General features: G+C 39.3%; 1 protein-coding gene across 1 annotated transcript in view; it reads right to left on the bottom strand.

Annotated features, from left to right (window-relative positions):
• Positions 1-207: 207 nt before the first annotated feature.
• Positions 208-18,861, bottom strand: part of COL13A1 (collagen type XIII alpha 1 chain) — a 388,678-nt gene continuing 370,024 nt past the window's right edge. The window contains exon 41 of the mRNA XM_077256280.1: positions 208-11,813. Coding sequence (XP_077112395.1) covers positions 11,811-11,813 — 3 coding nt within the window. The 3' untranslated portion in view covers positions 208-11,810. The remainder of the gene's footprint in view (positions 11,814-18,861) is intronic.

Here is an 18,861-nt window from a genome sequence, read left to right as displayed (position 1 = left end):
ATCAATATCCATTAGGCCAGGAGTAGGCAATTGAAGTGAATATTTTATTAATTGTTCAACCTAACATATTGAGCCATGCATACGACAGGGATGCAGAGCCATGCATACCAGGATAGGGATAAGGGGACATACCCGGCTTATATTCAAGTCAATACGTTATCACAGTTTTTTGTGGCAAAATCAGGTGCCTCGGCTTGTACTCTGGTCGACTTATACTCGAGTATTTACAGTAGATGGGTAGAAGGGAAAATGAGCAATTTTAAGCACACAGTGCTATATAATATGATGATTGCAATATATTAAGAGGATAAACCTTTGATGGGAGGAGGAGTGCTTCTTTAAATACTTGTACAAGGTTGATGTTAAAATGCATGAGAAATGAGTATAAAGAGAAGATAAACTCAGCCAGACAATTGCTCAGTTTTAATTTATTCAGTCAGCTCATGACTGTAAACCATGAAAAATGTATACATATAGATTTAACTAAAAATAAAATAATCAAAAAATAACAAAATATATACAACAGGTAATGCTAAAATGCAATACTCCATTAGAGCGATAGGAAAATGCTGTACAGTACAAATGACATAACTGTGAAATAGACATTGTAGATGTATAAAGAACAGAAATCACATGTATCTGAAATAAACCTTCACTCACTGGAGACACAGTTGGCAGTCCTTCATTTCTTCTGTGAATTATTTCAGAATAACCAGAATTAATACTATTTTATTTCATTTGAAAGTGCTAGACAAAAATCATGTACAGCGTGTCTCGCCAGATGAGTAGACTGAATATAAAATGCTGAATATAAAATGTATATAATGAGGGACATGTTATCTACAAATGTAACACAAAATTACTTTAGAAGTCAAACTGATCGCAAAGAGCTTTTCCAAAGCTTATCATAATTCTGTGTGAAAAGTTTGCCTGGAGAAGTCGTGACCTCTGTCCTGGTAACATTGCCAAAAACCAGAATGTGACCACATATATAGCTGTGTAGGAAGGAATATCTGTGCAAAAGCAACCTTGATAAATCTGTTAACCACATAGGACAATAACTATTTTCTAGGGTTGGAAGGGCGCTTGCAGATTTTGAGGCATAGGCGTGTAGGAAAAATTCTTAGTCTTTCCTTTAAACATTTGCCTTTTTCTGTATCTACTAATGATTGTGAAGTGAAAGTCCAGCTCACCGGTCTTGCAATCAATTCCTTGTACAGGTGCACGGTCACATGACCATGTGGGTAATGAGCATAGAAAGGATATCCAGAATTCCAGAAATGGACTTTAAGTGCCATGACTAAGATCTTACAGTGAAACACGTTGGTTTTTGGTGCTTTTCCCATTATTATTTTTAAAGCCCATTTATGGAGTGCTGGATATCCTTGATATATTCCTGACTGTGGGTGAAAAAAAATAACCCTAGCAATATGGAGCATTGAAAAAAATGACATGCATTGGTGATTGATGGAGGTCTGAATGAGGTACTCCCCTATATTACGAATCCTCACTGGAGTATATAATGTGTGTTTTGTAAACCAAATACCCTCTAGAGATGGGATATGAAGACACACCATGCTTTCTGATTAAAACTGGCCATAGATATAAAATAAATGACATTTTAAAGGCTTCTGCTTTGAAAATCTATGCTAATGTTGGCCTTAAGAAATTAAGAATGCATGTTAGGATCATTCAGGACTTTTTAAATATAGGTATTCAGCTCAAAATACATATTGTGCCCCATTTAACAAAACTGTATTTTTTGCCATATTGATAGGTGATATCAATCTAATCTGGGGGAATCTCACCACTGGAGCTGCCACCGATCCAGAGGACAGGTCTATGATTGGCGTGCTCCGATTCAATGGAGTGATGGTGCTAAAGATTATATCTTAGGCTTGATACACTATACATTTGTGGCCATTGTTGGGCGCATACACTCAGGAGGTATGTTCCCAACAGTAGTCACTGTCAGGATGGTTGCCAAGGCGTCCATCCACCAAAGGGAGCCATTGTAAAGAAATGTATGGCATATATTTCCGTGTGGGTTTTTATATTACTGAGGTAGGTGATGACATTGGCTTCTAAATGTAGGGAGGAACGATGAGAAGGAGGCAGGTACGGGGAGAGTTCTTCCCTCCTACTTCCCCTTCCCTTCTACATAGAATCTTATAAAAACCACTCAGTAATGGAACATTCTGTCTTCACCGAATACAGATTTTACCCTGGAACTGAGAAAAGGAAAGATTTCGCCTGAAGAAAAAAAAACAGATTTCTCTGATAAAATATATGACAAAGTTTCTTATTTTGATGTGTGCTATTGATTTATGAAATATCATTTATACCGATGGTTATTCTATAAACAAATGATATGCAGGTGCATGACTGCCGGACGGAGGACATGCCTTTGGCCTCCATCTCGGGAATCAGCCTGTTTCAGCATTCTAGTATACATCAGGAAAATCTCCTGTTAGCATAGACACAGTGTGCACCTAGCCTAACTCCAATGGCCTTCATGGCTGATATCAGAACTGCCATTCCAGGTGACGCAATCCATAAAACTATCTAATAGAGTGTCCTCATTGAGGCCCAATTTACATTAACATGCTGTTTTATAAAGATTAAAGGGGGTCCCCTAATATATTTTTTAATCTTAACAAAGGAAAGCCAGGCTGGAGAAAGAAAAAAAAATACACATGCTGACCCCTGGAGTCCGCTACTCATTCCACAGCTTCTGCTACAACAGTGTCCGCTGGACTAGAAGTGATGACACCCCGGCTACCAATCACCTGACCCTGTGGCAGGTCAGAGGCCTCAGCAGTCAGGTTACTAGTAGTCATGATGACATTCATTGGAGACTGTAGGAGCAGCAGTGCTAGAACAAGAAGAATATTCCGGGGATGAGTATGTCTTCTTTTTCTCCAGACTGGTTGTCCCGTGTCAACTTTACAAATATCCTGGAGAACCGTTTTAAGTATTCTAATAATGTTTGCCCATAATTCAAATATACTTCTCTATATTTTTTTGGCATGCAGGTTCATAATAGATGTTAGCCCACCTAATAAACGTCCCCTAATTACAATTTGTAAAGTCAAACCAATGTCTGACTGCAATATAACATGACTCTGGTGATCAGAGGCAGCACCTGGCTGACATGTCGGATTGCTCCACGACACTGTGTTCTATCTGGAGGGTTATTATCATCCTCGTCACTATTGATGGCCGGTATATGGAAGTCCACAATCCGGGTTGGATATAACCAGGACAGAACACTAGCTTCGGCTCCAAGTAGCTTTTCTGCACTACGTTTATCAGTTAGACATTGATGTAATAAAACATGTGAAAGATTATCTATACAACAATTGGAGAAAATGTGCAAAACTGTTATAAAATTACCAAACATTGGACATGTATTAAATATCTTTTTCTATTCATAGCTGGATATTTTCTCTATATTTAAAATACAAACACAATGCCCTCTTTGCACAACATGAAGATTATAATACAGTTACAATTAATATAATACATCTTTGTAAATAATACAAGAAAACAACATATAAAATGTGACAAAATGAACGCGCAAGAAAAAAAAAGATGAATTCTGCTAAAAGGAAATATTCTGCTAATTCACCAAAGGAAATATTTAAATGTAGCTTTATCCCTTTCTCAATTTTCTTTCAGTACAATCTTGTGTTATCTCAACATGGTCACATGGGTGTGGGACAGATGCTACAAACAGATGTCACTTTGATTATGTGCATGACATCATGAATCTGTTGCACAGCATATTCTATAGGTATAAGCTTGGGATCATTTCTGACCCCACATAAATGTGCTCCTGTTTCTAACACAGTTCTCATCCTGTAGTAACAAGCCACAACATTATAAGGTGTCACTCTCTGGTGTTGTGAGCATCCATGGGTTAACCCACACTTTGTCAGGAGACAATATAAAGGGAGCCTGTCACTTGAAAAAATGCAACTAACCTGCAGATATGGGGTTAATCTGCAGGTAACGGCATTGTGAACCTGCTTGGCACCTGCACTTAGATCCACACAGCCGGGAGGAAATTAACGTTATTCCCTCCGCCATGTTCCGGATTCAGTCATGTGGGAGGTGCCTGCATGGTTTCAGTCACTGTTCAGTGTATAGAGAGTGTGCTTGCTGCGGCTGGCTGGACTGGTTGCTTTGGGACCGTGTCCTCTCAGTGTCGCCCTCCCCTCCCACTTTCTGATGCATCGAAGGTGGGTAAGGACCGGTGACATAGGATACCGGACCCGCCACTTCTGGCTCCATGTCCGGCCGTGGCCATTAGCACTCTGTCCTCTATTCAAGGAGCACACTGCCACCCTTCCATATATTCCTACAGGAAGAAGTGACAGTGAACCATGCGTTGAGGCTTCTGTGCCTGAGCTCACACAGTCTTATACAGGTATCTCACAAGTCCATATTCTTCGCACTATTATAGGCTATATTTGCCAATGCAACCATTGTATGGATGAGATTTTCGCCCCCTCTTTTTGTAAATTGCACTTTACTCTCTTCTGCCAATCCTTCTGCTGCTCTCAGTGGTCTGCCTCATTTTTTGTTACATATGCCTTTTTGCACACGTTTATTTACTAGCTTTGGGTGCTTATATTATGTGTTTCAGTCATGGATAATCACTGGATATTTATTAATTAGATTAGATTAATTAGATTATTCCTCTATGCACTAGATTTCTGCACCTTAGCTATCTTTGATATTATGTGCAGCTACAGTAGCATATTTCATATATATAATTTTGTGTTTTCATTATTTTCTCTACCTATATTTACATGGCATATACTGTACAGTAGGAAAACCTATGCTTTCATCCCCCTGGTTGCTAAGATTATTATGGTTTTCTTTTTGCACTTGCACTTTACTGAATTAGTAGGGCTATCATGTTACTCGGCTATTTATTTATTTGCCCATTTGCCCAGGAGATGGGCTTATTACATCATGGTGACCTTGTTCTGTCAGATTTCCCCATATTGTACTTTATGCACTGATTGTGACTGCGTCTGCTCTGGCTCTACTCTGATCTCTATTTTCTCCCCCCTTATTTACTATATTTTATTGTTGTTCTACTAAATGGATAATCAACATATAGAGAGCAGCGGCTGTAACCGCACTCCCGGCTCTGACTGACAGCAGGCTCAGCATTAGACCCGGCTGTCAGTCAGCACTGGGAGCACAGTTACAGCCACAACTCTCCTTACACAAAGTGGTGACTGAACCTGCACCACCGGCACCCCGGGACTAAAACCAAAAAGCTGCCAGGGGAATAAAGTTAATTTCTTCCCGGCAGCAGGGGTCTAAGTGCAGGCACTAGGCAGGTTCACAATGCTATTAACCTACAGATCAATACAATATCTGCAGGCTAATAGCGTTTTTTTCAGGTGACAGTTTCCCTTTCAACAATATTTTTGTTCACCAATTATTTCTTATAAAAGTTGCATGTACATGCTATTCTCAGAAGACTCAGTTTATTTCTGTGAATTGCAACTATTCCATTACTGGCATTACAACAGGTCTGTGTGTTCTCATCCGAAGGCTTAAAGGGAATCTGTCAGCAGGTTTTTGCTCCCTCATCTAAGACCAACATAATGTAGAGACAGACACCCTGATTCCAGTGTGTATAACTTAGTTTACTGGGTGTAGCAATTGTGATACAATTATAGTTTTTAGCTGTAGTATGTAGCAGAAAGCTCACCCCGCCCACACCCGATTAGCCACTTTCTGTGTACATTGTATATTGACAGTAAGCTGCTAATCAGTGTTGGGGGCAGGGTTGGACCAGGACTCAAGCAGAGAGCTAATTCGTAAGTGATAATCTCCTGCTAAAAAAACACTCATTGTACTGAAACAGTAGCACACAGCCTAGTAAGTGACACATCGCTGAAATCAGTGTCTCAGCCCCTACCTCATGTTATATTCAGATTAAATAGCAAAACACTGCTGACAGATTCCCTTCAATTGACTTAACAGAGTCTTATGAAGTTTTTATAGTAGCAAATAGAGTGCTTACAGGTCTGATTATAGATCCTTTGCACTTTGTGTGATTATGTGCCCAGTCTTGGTTTTGTATTAATAACTTTATTACACACTATCCGGAGGACCTTGGTTTGTGTAAGAATCTGTGACAGAGAACTCCCATATTTGTAGAATAAACTTGGCACACAAAAAATTGCTCAGGTGAAAACTGAATGTAATCCATGTGTTGTAGTAAAAGATATACATACAAACGTTTCGGTCGATCGGACCTTCCTCTGTGTACCGACTGCAAAGTGGAAAATTAGTATATGTGATAGCCAATGTTGTCCACTCTCCATAATATGGTCTGTGTATGTGACCAAAGGGGAGATGCCTTGTCTTGCTGTGGTGTATGGGGTGTCCATTACATTTTCACCTGAGCAATTTATTATTGTGCCAAGTTTATTCTACAAGTAAAGCGCGGTTTGGGAACCTACTTGAGCACCAAACGGTAGTTGTGCTTATGTTCATTATATTTCCAGAACTCCCATATGTCTCTGTATGAAATTGATCATACGGTCATGAGGCTTTAGGAATCCAAATTATTATCTACAGATGTGTTCTTCCTTAACCTGATTCTAAGACCCGGTCTACATGGGGACTTTTAATGGCATTAATGATGATAGTTCATTGTTATAGCAAGTGTATGGCTTTGGACTACAAGCTACAACTTGAGAGTCAAAATTCAAATCAATCAGTAGTGCTAAAAAGTCTTCATATAGTGCGGTCGTAAACTGAACAAATCCTGAGATGCATGGTGCAAGATATTAGGCAAACATTGAAAAACTGTGTCCTTCAGATGTCTTAAAAAGTGCAATCTACCAGTCCCCCATCACTAGATATGAGCAAATCTTTTGAAATTCAAATTTGCCATATTCACTGAATTTTACCAGGAAATTAGATTCACGGTACATAATTCAGCACAAATTGAAAATACTTTCAGAAAACAAGTGTATAACACTGCTATAACATATGCTGTCTACCACATTATCTGTATAGTTTCTTCAGTTTTGTATGACTTTCTCTACCTATCTCTATGACTTATCTGTAATCTGTGTCATCCTCTCACTATCCAGATTCCCCACAAAATGGCAACTGCATTTCCAACGTCTGCTTTCATACAAGCAATGCTAGTCCCTCCTGATTGGCTATACCATGTGATGTGACAGTATTATTGGAAAACTCACGAAACATCATGTGATCTTTCTCTGGCTGATGTCATCTTCAGCCCTGTGTAAGTGAATGGATTTGTCCATCTCTAGTAGTCACCCATAGGCTAGGTTTTCTGCACTGACTGCACTTCGTTGGTATTATGACAACCAGGAAGCATTAAGGGTGAACACTTCTATATAATTCACAGCTTGCATGCAACTTTAATGTTACCTTATGGGAAAGAAAGTTGCACGAGACCTTCAATATATCGCAAAAATGCTGCATTTTACAGCAAAACACTTACAACTCCATTGACTGAAAGTTCTAACGTAATAACTATTAGTCTGCTACCTGCAACAAATTTCCTAACCCTATTTGTCATTTTTACACTGTGGCACTTTGGTATATCTGCCCTTATTTGTATTATTGGCGAGCCATGCGACGGTTCTGCATTTATTATGATTGCCAAGTGAGCACACAACCGAAAATACAATCTGATCATTTCAAATGCAAATGGTTTCATTTATAACATTTGCCATTATCCAAATGTGTAAACAGAGAAAAATAGAGCATACCTGAATATTTAATTTGATGAATTAGCAAATAACAAATAAAGGCCATTTGTTGATATATCTGTTTAATGCCCAGAATGGTTGCACAGATATACTTTGGAAAATGCTAAGATGCACTAAGAAACCAGCTGAATTCGTGGGATCCTGTGGGTGTAATAAATATTACTAAACTCAAAATGAGTTTTTAAAACATTGCTCAGAGCTTAAACGTAACATGGAAGTGGGATGGATGGTAGTTTAACACTTTTCTGCCCATGTAGACATGATATTATAATATAGGAAGGGATGTAACAGATCATTAGGAACTTTTCTATGCTAAGTAAACTTTTATAGCTTTATTTCTTTATGTTCTCTTACATAATTTGCTATCTTTATGTTCATATGCTTGTGCATATTGATAAGGGTTCTGGTGGGTGTACACTTATCGCCATGTATCAGACCCACTAGAGAAGTGTTTACTAAAGAAACAGAAAATATGGCTTATGAAATATCCGGAGAAAAAAGCTACTAATAACATTTGACGATTGTCTTTTTCTGTTAATCCTTAGGCCCCGGATTCACCATTTTCATTTTTGTAGTCCCTTTTTTAAGGTATTTCCTTTTTGCCTTGTGGTATTAGTTGCTGTTTCAGCATTAAATTAATCAAAACGTTGTACCCAATTCATGAACTTCATGAACCAGAATGGTCTTCCTTATTGTCTTAAACTGCTTTTGTGACTTTTTGGTGCCAATAAGTCACCACAATTTAGCAAAAATAAACCCTGGCATACTCAAAAAAACATCAGGTGGGATTGGATAGGAGTTGCATGAATGTAAAAAATTGATGAATCGGAAAAAAGCTTCTGGAATTTCTACATTCCACCCACAAAGCGGAAAACGAACAAAAAACAGATGGGCACATACAAAATAAACTTCAAAAAGGGAGCAAACAGAATGACAAATTGGGCTGAAATAAGAATAAAAGGCACAAAACCAGAGCAATGGCAAAAATGAATCAGTGCCATAGATTTTAAAGGTATATTCTACCATATCTGGTGGGAAGGGAAACAGAGTGATGTTTGTGGCCAAGATACACCCTTTAGATCTGGACACAGGACAGTACCCGCGTACAGTAAACTGGGAATAGAAAAATGGCTAGGAGAGGGAAGAGAAGGAGGATGATCATGAACAGGCTGGGTGTAGGGGACACCACGGTTATGATTTGCAGATACCTTTTCTTTTCATTGGCTACTATTAATGGGGAAATGGCTAATTTTCAGCCTGTTTTCAGGATACCTTCTTAAAGCAAAGGCTTCCTTTTTAGTTTGTAGCTGTAAGCATTTTTTAGAGCATGGAGGGTCCATTCATTACGCATCTGGTAAGTAAGTATTTGGGTAGGGAAAATTCAAGATATAGGCTGGTAGCTCGTATGTTTAACAATATTTATTAAAATATCATTTTCTATGTGACTTTTGCTAATTCTACCATTTACTTAGGCGTGACTGGTGTTACGAAGTTGTGATTTGCATGTAATATGTGTCATTGATATAAGTAAAATTATACTTCGTTCCACTGGTTCAGTAGACAGGAAAATTCCGCTGTGAATGACATAAGAGCCTAGAACCTGACTGCATCTTTTTACAGCATTTATTTACATGTTAGAAATAAATGCCGTGAACATAATAAAGTATATCTGTCACAAAAATAATGTCACGTTAGTGTAGTGAATGTATTATAAATATTTAAGCCCTAACTAAGCACCATTTACACAGAACCTGGATAAGTAAAGGAAATCAAAAATGGTTAAACTACACTACAAATATGGTTAGCAGAACAATGCTTTCAGAATTCACACCATTCCTACACATTGGCATGGTATGCTATTATCTACATCATAAAAGAGGCATACAGTCTGCATCTCTGGTCATTTAGTAACAAGAACATAGTAACAAAATACAGAAAAAGAACAACCTTAATCAACCTGCTGCAAATATGTATAAAAAGGCTACATTTACTTCCATACCACCCCGAACAAAACCACAGAATCTACCACCAGTCATCGCTCCCTCAACTAATACAATATCTGGCGGCATAAAATCTTTTCTTAAAATATACACCCTCATCAGGACTTTTTTTTTTTTGATATTTCATAGCTTAGTTTACTTATAGATGAAAACTAATGCCAACCCCTTAGTGGAAAAAAAGTGCTTGCAAGAGCACGTCTGGCAGTGAAGGGGTTTAATGGAAAGAATCCAGATAGATTCTACAATGTTTTAGGAATTCTCTGGAATAAGTAAAACAAGAAAGACATATTTCAGGGCCATCTACCACAGCGCTGCATTTCTAGATTATGCTGAGTCGATCAATTTGTAAAAGCTAGAATTGAAGAACATCAATTAGAGGAAATGGATCAAAGCTCTAGTAATAGATGAAAACCGACAAACTAAAATGATAAACAAGAACAAATGGAATTCCTACATGGAAGCAACTTGGTAACTAAAAGGCAGTGAGAGGCTGCTGGAGGAATCATCAAAATCAACTCGAGGAAACGTTCCGCTCTTATTAATGAACATCCTTTCCTCAAAAGTAAGAAAAGAACTTTTCTCCAAATGTTCTACTGGAGTCCACGAAATGGAATTGTCCTTCAATACGGTGTAATGTCACACGAGATGGACGGCTTATAATACAACACTATGGGAACCGCTACAGAAAACCATGAGCATAGTGCAATGTTTCTCATCTTCCCCTCCAGCTATCCGTACTGTAGAAACACAGACAGGAGATAGCAACATAGCCAAACTCAATTCAGGCAACTAATCTCCTTTGGTAAAACCAATTGTGATCGAGATGTTTTTTTTTCCATCAGCAGTTGGACTTGCAGAAGTCATCAAGATCGGGAGACAGATGTCCTCATCTTCATCCTTTGTAGACTAAAATCTCATCTATTGAATAGCAACCATCTTCATTTTTTGGTAATGAACCATGGTGTCTGGCCCTTAAAGTATCAAATAAAGGTGCTTTCATGATAAGGTTTTAGCAAATACAGAAGCCATGACAATGTTTCCTACCAGACAAGTAACATTGGAACGATTTCCTTCTAAGCTGCAATCAGTGCAACGTTGTTTCTACCTTTTGGACTTGGTAGCATTTGAATTATTTAATATCTATTTTCATGGCAGGACCGCTATACAGTCAGTAAAATTATGCTTATTGTTATAGCACCTAACTTTCTTGTGGCTCAACATTCCTAATGTTTCTTCATTCCTCTTTTCAAGTATGACTGAATTGTGTACGAGAAGAATTTCCGTCCTTGTTTTGTTGCAATTATGAGGAAGATTGCAGCTCCTTAATGTTACTACGTTACTGGTAACGACATTGTCAGAGCTGCCTTATACATAACAAATGAATGGATGGATATTTTCAGTACAGCAATATATGGCAAAATCATGCAATACAAGCAACGATCGCAATACAATAACACAGGAGGACTAATAAAAGAAGTTCAAACTTTAGTTCTCCCAAGGTCTGAGAGTAATGTACATTCCATGCCGCCTCCATGACAGATGGTAACATTCATTACATGGTATGTTCATTTTACAAATTATATCTTGTTCCGGCATCAATATAATAGAAATAATCTCTCCAAAAGGACATATGGAAAAATGCAATGTGAATGGATACACAGAGTAGCAAAAGTTGTTGAAAGTTTCATTTATCAATTTAGTTTATTTTTCATTAACCATCATACTCAGGAAAACGGCCATCATTTCTCTGATGTACTTTTGGCACCAAAGTATAATAACTTAACAAAAGCATTATTTAATAAATGTGCACAAATATCATGCAAATACAGCAGCATTTCTTCACAAATATTAGAAAAGCAAAAAACAAAAACAAACAATGTACACGAATGCTTAAAAAATGGAGAACATCTATTTTAGTATTTATGTACAAAAATGCATAAAGTTTGATGCTTTGTTTTCTACGGAACACTGTATAAAAATAAATATTCTATGTACAGACACACAGGACAATCCCAGGTTAGAACGATCACTGCAAAAAAAACATAAACTTGGGTTAATCCAAAATCTTACAACTTGGTGTGTTCAAGGAGGTAGTAATATAAAGTGTGGGTAAAGATATAAGGCGCTCAACTTTTAGAGTTAAAAGTAAAAGTGGAGAAGAACTTAAAAAAGCATTGTATCATAAAGAGTGAGCATATATCTAAGAACAGCGCTAGTTCTGTCAATGGGCTGCATGCAATATTGAAGCTCAGCCCAAAGCAACACCAGGAAGAAGTTCCTCCGAGGGTCCCCTGCATTCGCTAATCTCAAAATAGGCTATTCTATCAAAACTCTTCTAGCAAAATGCTATGTGAGACTTTGGTATTGACTACTACTATTTCATGTGTAGGACTTATCCCACAGCATTCTTATAACGATGTGATCAGTCCATACTAACCACATTTCTTGTGTCCATTTCCTCTAAAAGGTATTTTTTGTGTGTGTGCACCTGTTTATATAGATCGGCTGTATTGTTAGAGGCCCCTTGTGTAGCTTATGCCTTTGTTTGACATTCTCCTTTTAATATTTTTTAACTATTTCTTGAAAATTGTTCAAGAAAGATAATTTTTTAACTTTACTTCTGGCAAATACTTTTGAATTTCTATAAGTTTTTAGCCTGTAATGGAAAACCATTTTACAATTTTGGTCTATTAGATATTTAGGCACAGATGACCGTGTATTCTCTCTTGAGAGAGAATCGGGTCAATAATGCAAATCTCACTCTGATCAGAGTTTGATCAAAGTGTGATCCGAGTGTGCTCTGAGTTCTCTCTCGGATAAGGAAAAGCTGGAGAAAAAAAATGTATCCATCTTTTCTATTCTGTCAGTCCGTAGAAATCAGACTGCACTCAGATGCCATGCGAGTGCAGTTTGATGGTTTCAACGCACTCAGTAACTTGCATAGCCCAGGATGGGATCAGTACGAGGAAAAAATCTGACATGTGCATGGCCCGATAGAATAACATTGGTCCAAATGCGATCCAACGTTTTGTCGGATCGCAGTCAGACAGAAAATGTGGCCATGTACACGAGCCCTTAGATGCATATATTGGAAACATCACCTGTCTGGCATGACATTTTTAAAATATACACCCATGTGCAGTGGTACTTGAAAGTTTGTGAGAATTTTACTTATTTTTGCAATATTTGATCTAAAGCCACATAAGATTTTTTTTAAAAAGTCCTAAAAGTACATATAGAGAAACAAGTAAAAAATGATTAAAAAATATTAGTCTTTGTCATTTTTTTGATTGAGGAAAATGAACTGGAGTACAGTAGTTTTCGGTCACTTTTATGCAGAAATATGGAAAATGATGAATGTTCATAAACTTGGCAGTACCACTGTATATACACACACTATATGGCACCTACTCAATACACATACAGGAGCGTGTATGAAATCACATTCTAAATCCAGTGGTGTTAATATGGAGTTGGTTCTCCCTCTGCAATTATAACAGCTTCCACTCGTGTGTGAATTTTGGAATGTGTCTGTGGGAATTTGTGCCCCTTCATCAAGAAGAGCATTTGCGAGTTCAGACAGTAAAGCTGGAGGAGAGGGTCGGGCTCACAGTCTTTGTTTTAGTTCATTCCCTAGGTGTTTGATGGGGTACAGTCATCATGGAACAGAAAAGGCCCATCCCAAAATTGTTTCCACACAGATTAAAGAATTCAATTGCTCACAATTTATTGGTATGCATTAAAATTTCCCTTCACTGGGAACTAAGGTGCCTATGGTGCCCAGGCAGACCCCGAAAAACAGCTCTATGGCATTATCCTTGCTCCACCAAGCTTTACAGATGGCACAATGCAGTTAGGCATGTGAATTTTTTTCTTCCATTTGCGAAACCAAAATCTTTTTATTAGACAGTCAGATAGAAAAGCATGAACCTAATTTTTGAATTTGCAGAACACTGCTCCAGAGTCAGTGGTGGCCCACCTCACTATTGGTTGACATTGTACTTGGTGAAGTAAGGGTTCATTGACACTTCTCGGAAGCGCTCATTTTCACAATAATCTTTGGTGTATAGAGGCTGCCGATCAACCAAGTGAATGAGCAAAATGCTCGTTCGTTGGGTGAAATGATCTTTTGGTTTATAAAAAAGACCAATGTTCTCAGGAGTTCTCCATCCTGTGTAAACAAGATTCGCCCTGCTGAGAACAACAACTTTTGTTGTAATTATCCAAGGACCATATTAATTTTCAAGGTCGACACAGCAAATAATAATGGGGCTTAGCAGTAGTTACAGACCAGCCAATCAAATAGCTGAAGATAAGAAACCTGTGGTTTGTGTGAGTACCTCTTAAAGGGAACCTGTCATGTAAAAAAATGCTATTAACCTGTGGACATGGGGTTAATCTTCATGTTAATGGCCTTCAAAAGCTGCACAGAGATTCCAACTGTTAGGAGGAAAAGTACTGTATTCCCCCTGGCAGCCTCAGGCTTTCAGTCATAGGGGTGGGCCGACGGGTCTTCAGTCGCTGCTCAGCACATAGTGGGCAGTGGCCAGTTTAGCAGTGCATCGATGATGAGATGACTTTCAGTCAGTTATGCACTGAGTGGTGACTGAAACCACGCACCCAACCCTATAAGTGATCACCGAGGTTGACGCCAGGAATAAAGTTAATTTCCTACTGGCAGCAATTAACCTAATACCTGTAGAAGTGTCTTTTCACATGACTGGTTACCTTTAACCTGTATACCTACAATATCTTAGAATAAGGCGCACTAACTTAATGGGCGAATGTAGCATGCTTTTTATTTTCAACTGTTTGATGTATTACAGATTGCTTAGCGCACATTGCTAAATGGGGTGTGCCGTATAAACGGGCTATTAAACGCCCGCGGATCAGTAAACATCTACCGTTTATTTGTAATGCTGCAAGTCAGGTGGTGTAGACCCACCTCTAAGTCGCTTTCACACAATGCATTTACACTGTGTTTTAATTGTCACAATTTTGAAAATTGTGGCAATTTAACTGCGATTTTGGTAAATTGCAGAAAAAAAAAAAATGTCTAATATACTGTTCTCATCTCCTCTGCACCTGTAAGCTCATCTCTATGTGAGTCATCTAGTCCTCTGCTGTGATTCTGGCTCTGCTGCTTCTCATCTGGAAGCTGGAATCGGACGAACAGAGAGACGCACGCCATTGGTGGGGCGGGGCTGCCTCTCAGTGAGTGACAGCAGTCTGAGCATGCTCATATCAGATTTCACTCTCCTCTAAGACCAAAAAGAGATTTTTCATAACTTTCTCTAAGGATATATAGCAACAACTAATGCATGGACATCATTTGAGAGTTTAATGAAAAACAGCAAAAAAGGGCTAAAAGTATCTCTATAATTAAGTTTATTCCTGTTTATTCACTTCAGCAGGAACAAAGCAGAGAGAATAGTGAAGCCTGATTTAGACTCGGTCATGCATGGCGCAGATTGACTCCTCCAATTCTTTGAAGTGCTGTCTAGTGATGAGCGAGTGTACTCTTTGCTCAGGTGACCTCCGAGTATTTTTTAGTGCTTGGAGATTTAGTTTTCATCACCTCAGCTGAATGATTTACAGCTACTAGCCTGCTTGATTACATGTGGGGATTCCCTAGCAACCAGGCAACCCCCACATGTACTTAGGCTGGCTACTAGCTGTAAATCATTCAGCTGCCACAATGAAAACTAAATCTGAGCAGACATAAATACTCAGAGGTCACCCGAGTGTGCTCGGGGAAAACCCGAGCAAAGAGTACACACGCTCATCACTAGTGCCGTCCCTTCAGCTGACAAGCTCTGTGATATACTTTCTAATAACAAGCAGCACATCGCAGCGCTTGTCAACTGAAGGCACAGCTATCCAAAGCATCAGCAGGATCCAGGCAGAGGAGGAGCGTGAAACCTGATATGAGCATGCTCAGACTGCTGTCACTCACTGAGAGGTAGCCCCGTCCCCACCAATGATGGTGTCCTCTCTGTTTGTCCGACTCCAGTTTCCAGATCTTAAGTAGCAGAGCCAGAATCATAACAGAAGACTAGATGACCTACATAGAGATGAGCTTACAGGAGCAGAGCAGGTAATAGACGTATATTAGAAAATTGATTGTTAGGAGGAGATAGCACATAGGAAAGGGGGTGAAATTAATAGTGGAAAATCTCTTTAAAATTGCAAAGTACATTTAAAATCAAGCATATTTGCAATTTATTTAATATTTGCAATTAACTTCTTATTAAAAATTCTCTCCTATCCCTCCTATTTCTTAGGTTACAGACCACTGCTGAAGCCTATCAGAGGTGACTGGTCTCCGAGGCAGCAAGCACGGTCCTTTCAAGTTCTGCTCTGAAACTGTCTAGATCATTAGATCTAGCTAGCTTCAATGACCCTGCACTCTTTTGATGCTGCAGAGGCAAAGCTTGGGGCATGGGTAAAATGCATTTTTGTTTGCAGATCAATTGTCCACAAAAAGAAACACAAGAAAAAAAAGCAGTTATGTCCGATTGTGATCTGAGTCACGGATCAAACATACCCATTCAAATCTATGAGTTAGGGCTCCTACTCACTTGCGCGAAACTCGGATGAGTCTCGCACGGCAATACCCGGTGCTACACCTGGCACAGAGGAGCGGAGCGTGCGGCTGCATGTATTCCTATGCGGCCACACGCTCCGATCTGAGTGCCGGCAGCAGCGCGGGGTATTAACATGCGACACTTATCCAAGTTTCACGCAAGTGAGTAGGAGCCCTTAGTGAAAAACTTGGACCGCACACTGACAGTATTCTAGTAGCATCTATTTTCTAGCTCTCTGTTTTCCACAGTTTGATAGAAAATTGAAAATCCCCCTTTTTTAACATATTAGAAATTAATGTATAATGTGGAAGATTTTTACGTACATGTATAACATTGATTGACATAATTATCCATGCATATTGATGCAAAGTACCGTATACTGCGTGCTACATGCATATCTGTGCAAAATACATGACAAACAGCATGTCCGAATCTATAGAGTATAACTGAGAAACTGAGGAATGATGCATATATATATATATATATATATATATATATATATATAATATTCAGTATATATATATGTATATACAGTATATACTGAAAAAAGGCACTCACAGAATACAGTGATCAACACATCACACATACTGTACATAATGCAAACAATTCACAAGGCAAATGAAGCGAATGATCTCCTTTGAACACTTTTACTTTGCATGTGTTGTATTAATTTGCATAGGAATTTTTTACTTTACAGGTTTTGTCTAGTACTTATCCTCAGTATGTAACAAGCTGACTCTACTCTAAGGCTGTAATTTCAACTACTTGCTTGCTTAACCGGTTACTGTATGCATAGGAAGTTCAGTAAAAATCCATAAATTCATTAGATCGTGGTCTGGAAATCTCAATGATTCGGTAGTGTTGTATTATCATAAAAATGACCTTAGTGCATCACTTGTGTTTTCTGCTATTAACAGGATGAAAGTCTAATCCTTAGAGCTGTAGGACCTGGTGTGATGCATCTCGTGACTTAAAGGGAATCTGTCAGCAGGTTTTTGCTATGCAATTGAAGACAGCATGTTGCAGAGGTTAGAAAACAAATTTCAATGATGACTCTCTTAGCAAACTCTGTGGTTTTGTTTATTTGCAATGATTGTTTTAGCACCCAGAGCTTTTACTTGCTTGGCACACAGAAGCATGTGCCTGGTAGTCCAACACACCCCCTCCTTTGATAGGCAGCTCACTGTCTATAGATATTGTACATACAGATCCTGGTGAGGATGGTGTTAGCTTCCTCAGCTCTGCTTCATTCTAAATAAAAAAAAAACTCTTGATTGTGTGAGAACGAATGCACCAGGTAAATTAAGTGATAGACCGTTGGATTCAGGGTCTCTTTGCCTACATCAGACTGCTCTCAGATAAAGTAGCAAAAACCTGCTGACAGATTCCCTTTAATGCGAGTTAATGCATCAACACACCAACCATATAAGTTAATGCCAAGACATGTTGATAGAATTATATCCACATTTTGATGATAATAATAATAATAACAACATAATTGTGCTCCCATGTTAATGTAAATGTGATGATGGTAGCAGATCTAGGGGCACATACCGTATTTTTCATGCTATAAGATGCACTTTTCCCCAAAAAATGTGGGGAGAAAATGTGGGGTGCCTCTTTGTAGTCCAAACGCAGGCTTACCGGGGGGGTTGCGGCAGTAGTGTAGTAGCGGAATCAGTGGTGGAAGAGGTGTGGCGATTCTGTGGCGATGCTGAGGCTCGGTGGCGGCGGTGCAAAGTGCACCTGAGCAGGGTTACTTCCTCAGGATGTAGGAGGCAGAAATGTGGGGATGCCACGGTCAAGTGTCCACAGCAAGCAGAGCCGAGTGCATCACCGGTTTCCCTGCGGCCATATTCCTGAAGCCGAGGCGTCACGTGCACAGATTGAGAACTCTGCAGCCCTCGGCTTCAAGAACATGGCCACCAGAGGCCGCACGTGTGCAAATTGAGATCTTGGCGGCCATTTTCCTGAAGCCGATTGCTGCCGAGATCTCAATTTGCGCACGCGCGGCCTCAGGAGGATGGCCACCGAGAAACCGGTGAGGCACTCAGCTCTGCTCGCCGTGGACACCGGGCAGCAACGTCACCACATTTCTGCCACTGGCATCCTGAGGAAGGGACCCTGCTCCATGCTCTGCCTCATTGCTGACACCGGACCCGCAGCATCGCACCCTGGGACTGCAGCATTGCCCCACTTCTGCTGCCGGGTTCCTGAGGAAGGGACCATGCCTCCTGTGACCCCGCTCTACCAACGCCGGCCCTCAGGTAAGATAGCTTAAATTCGGATAATAAGACGGACCCCCATGTTATAAAAATCTTTTTTCTGCTATTTTCCACCTCAAAATTTGGTATATATAGATATATCTATATATAAAGACCACAAGGCACGTCAGATCACTTTAATACACTGCCCTCCCTATAATGGAGGATTTGGGCATTTTCCAGACACTATCAACAATGGTTGCAAATACATGATGCTACTCCGGAA

The sequence above is a fragment of the Ranitomeya variabilis genome, chromosome 4 (genome assembly GCF_051348905.1).
Source record: "Ranitomeya variabilis isolate aRanVar5 chromosome 4, aRanVar5.hap1, whole genome shotgun sequence".
NCBI lineage: Eukaryota > Metazoa > Chordata > Amphibia > Anura > Dendrobatidae > Ranitomeya > Ranitomeya variabilis.
The sequence above is the reverse complement of the archived record's forward strand: the minus strand, read 5'-3'. Positions and strand labels throughout refer to the sequence as shown.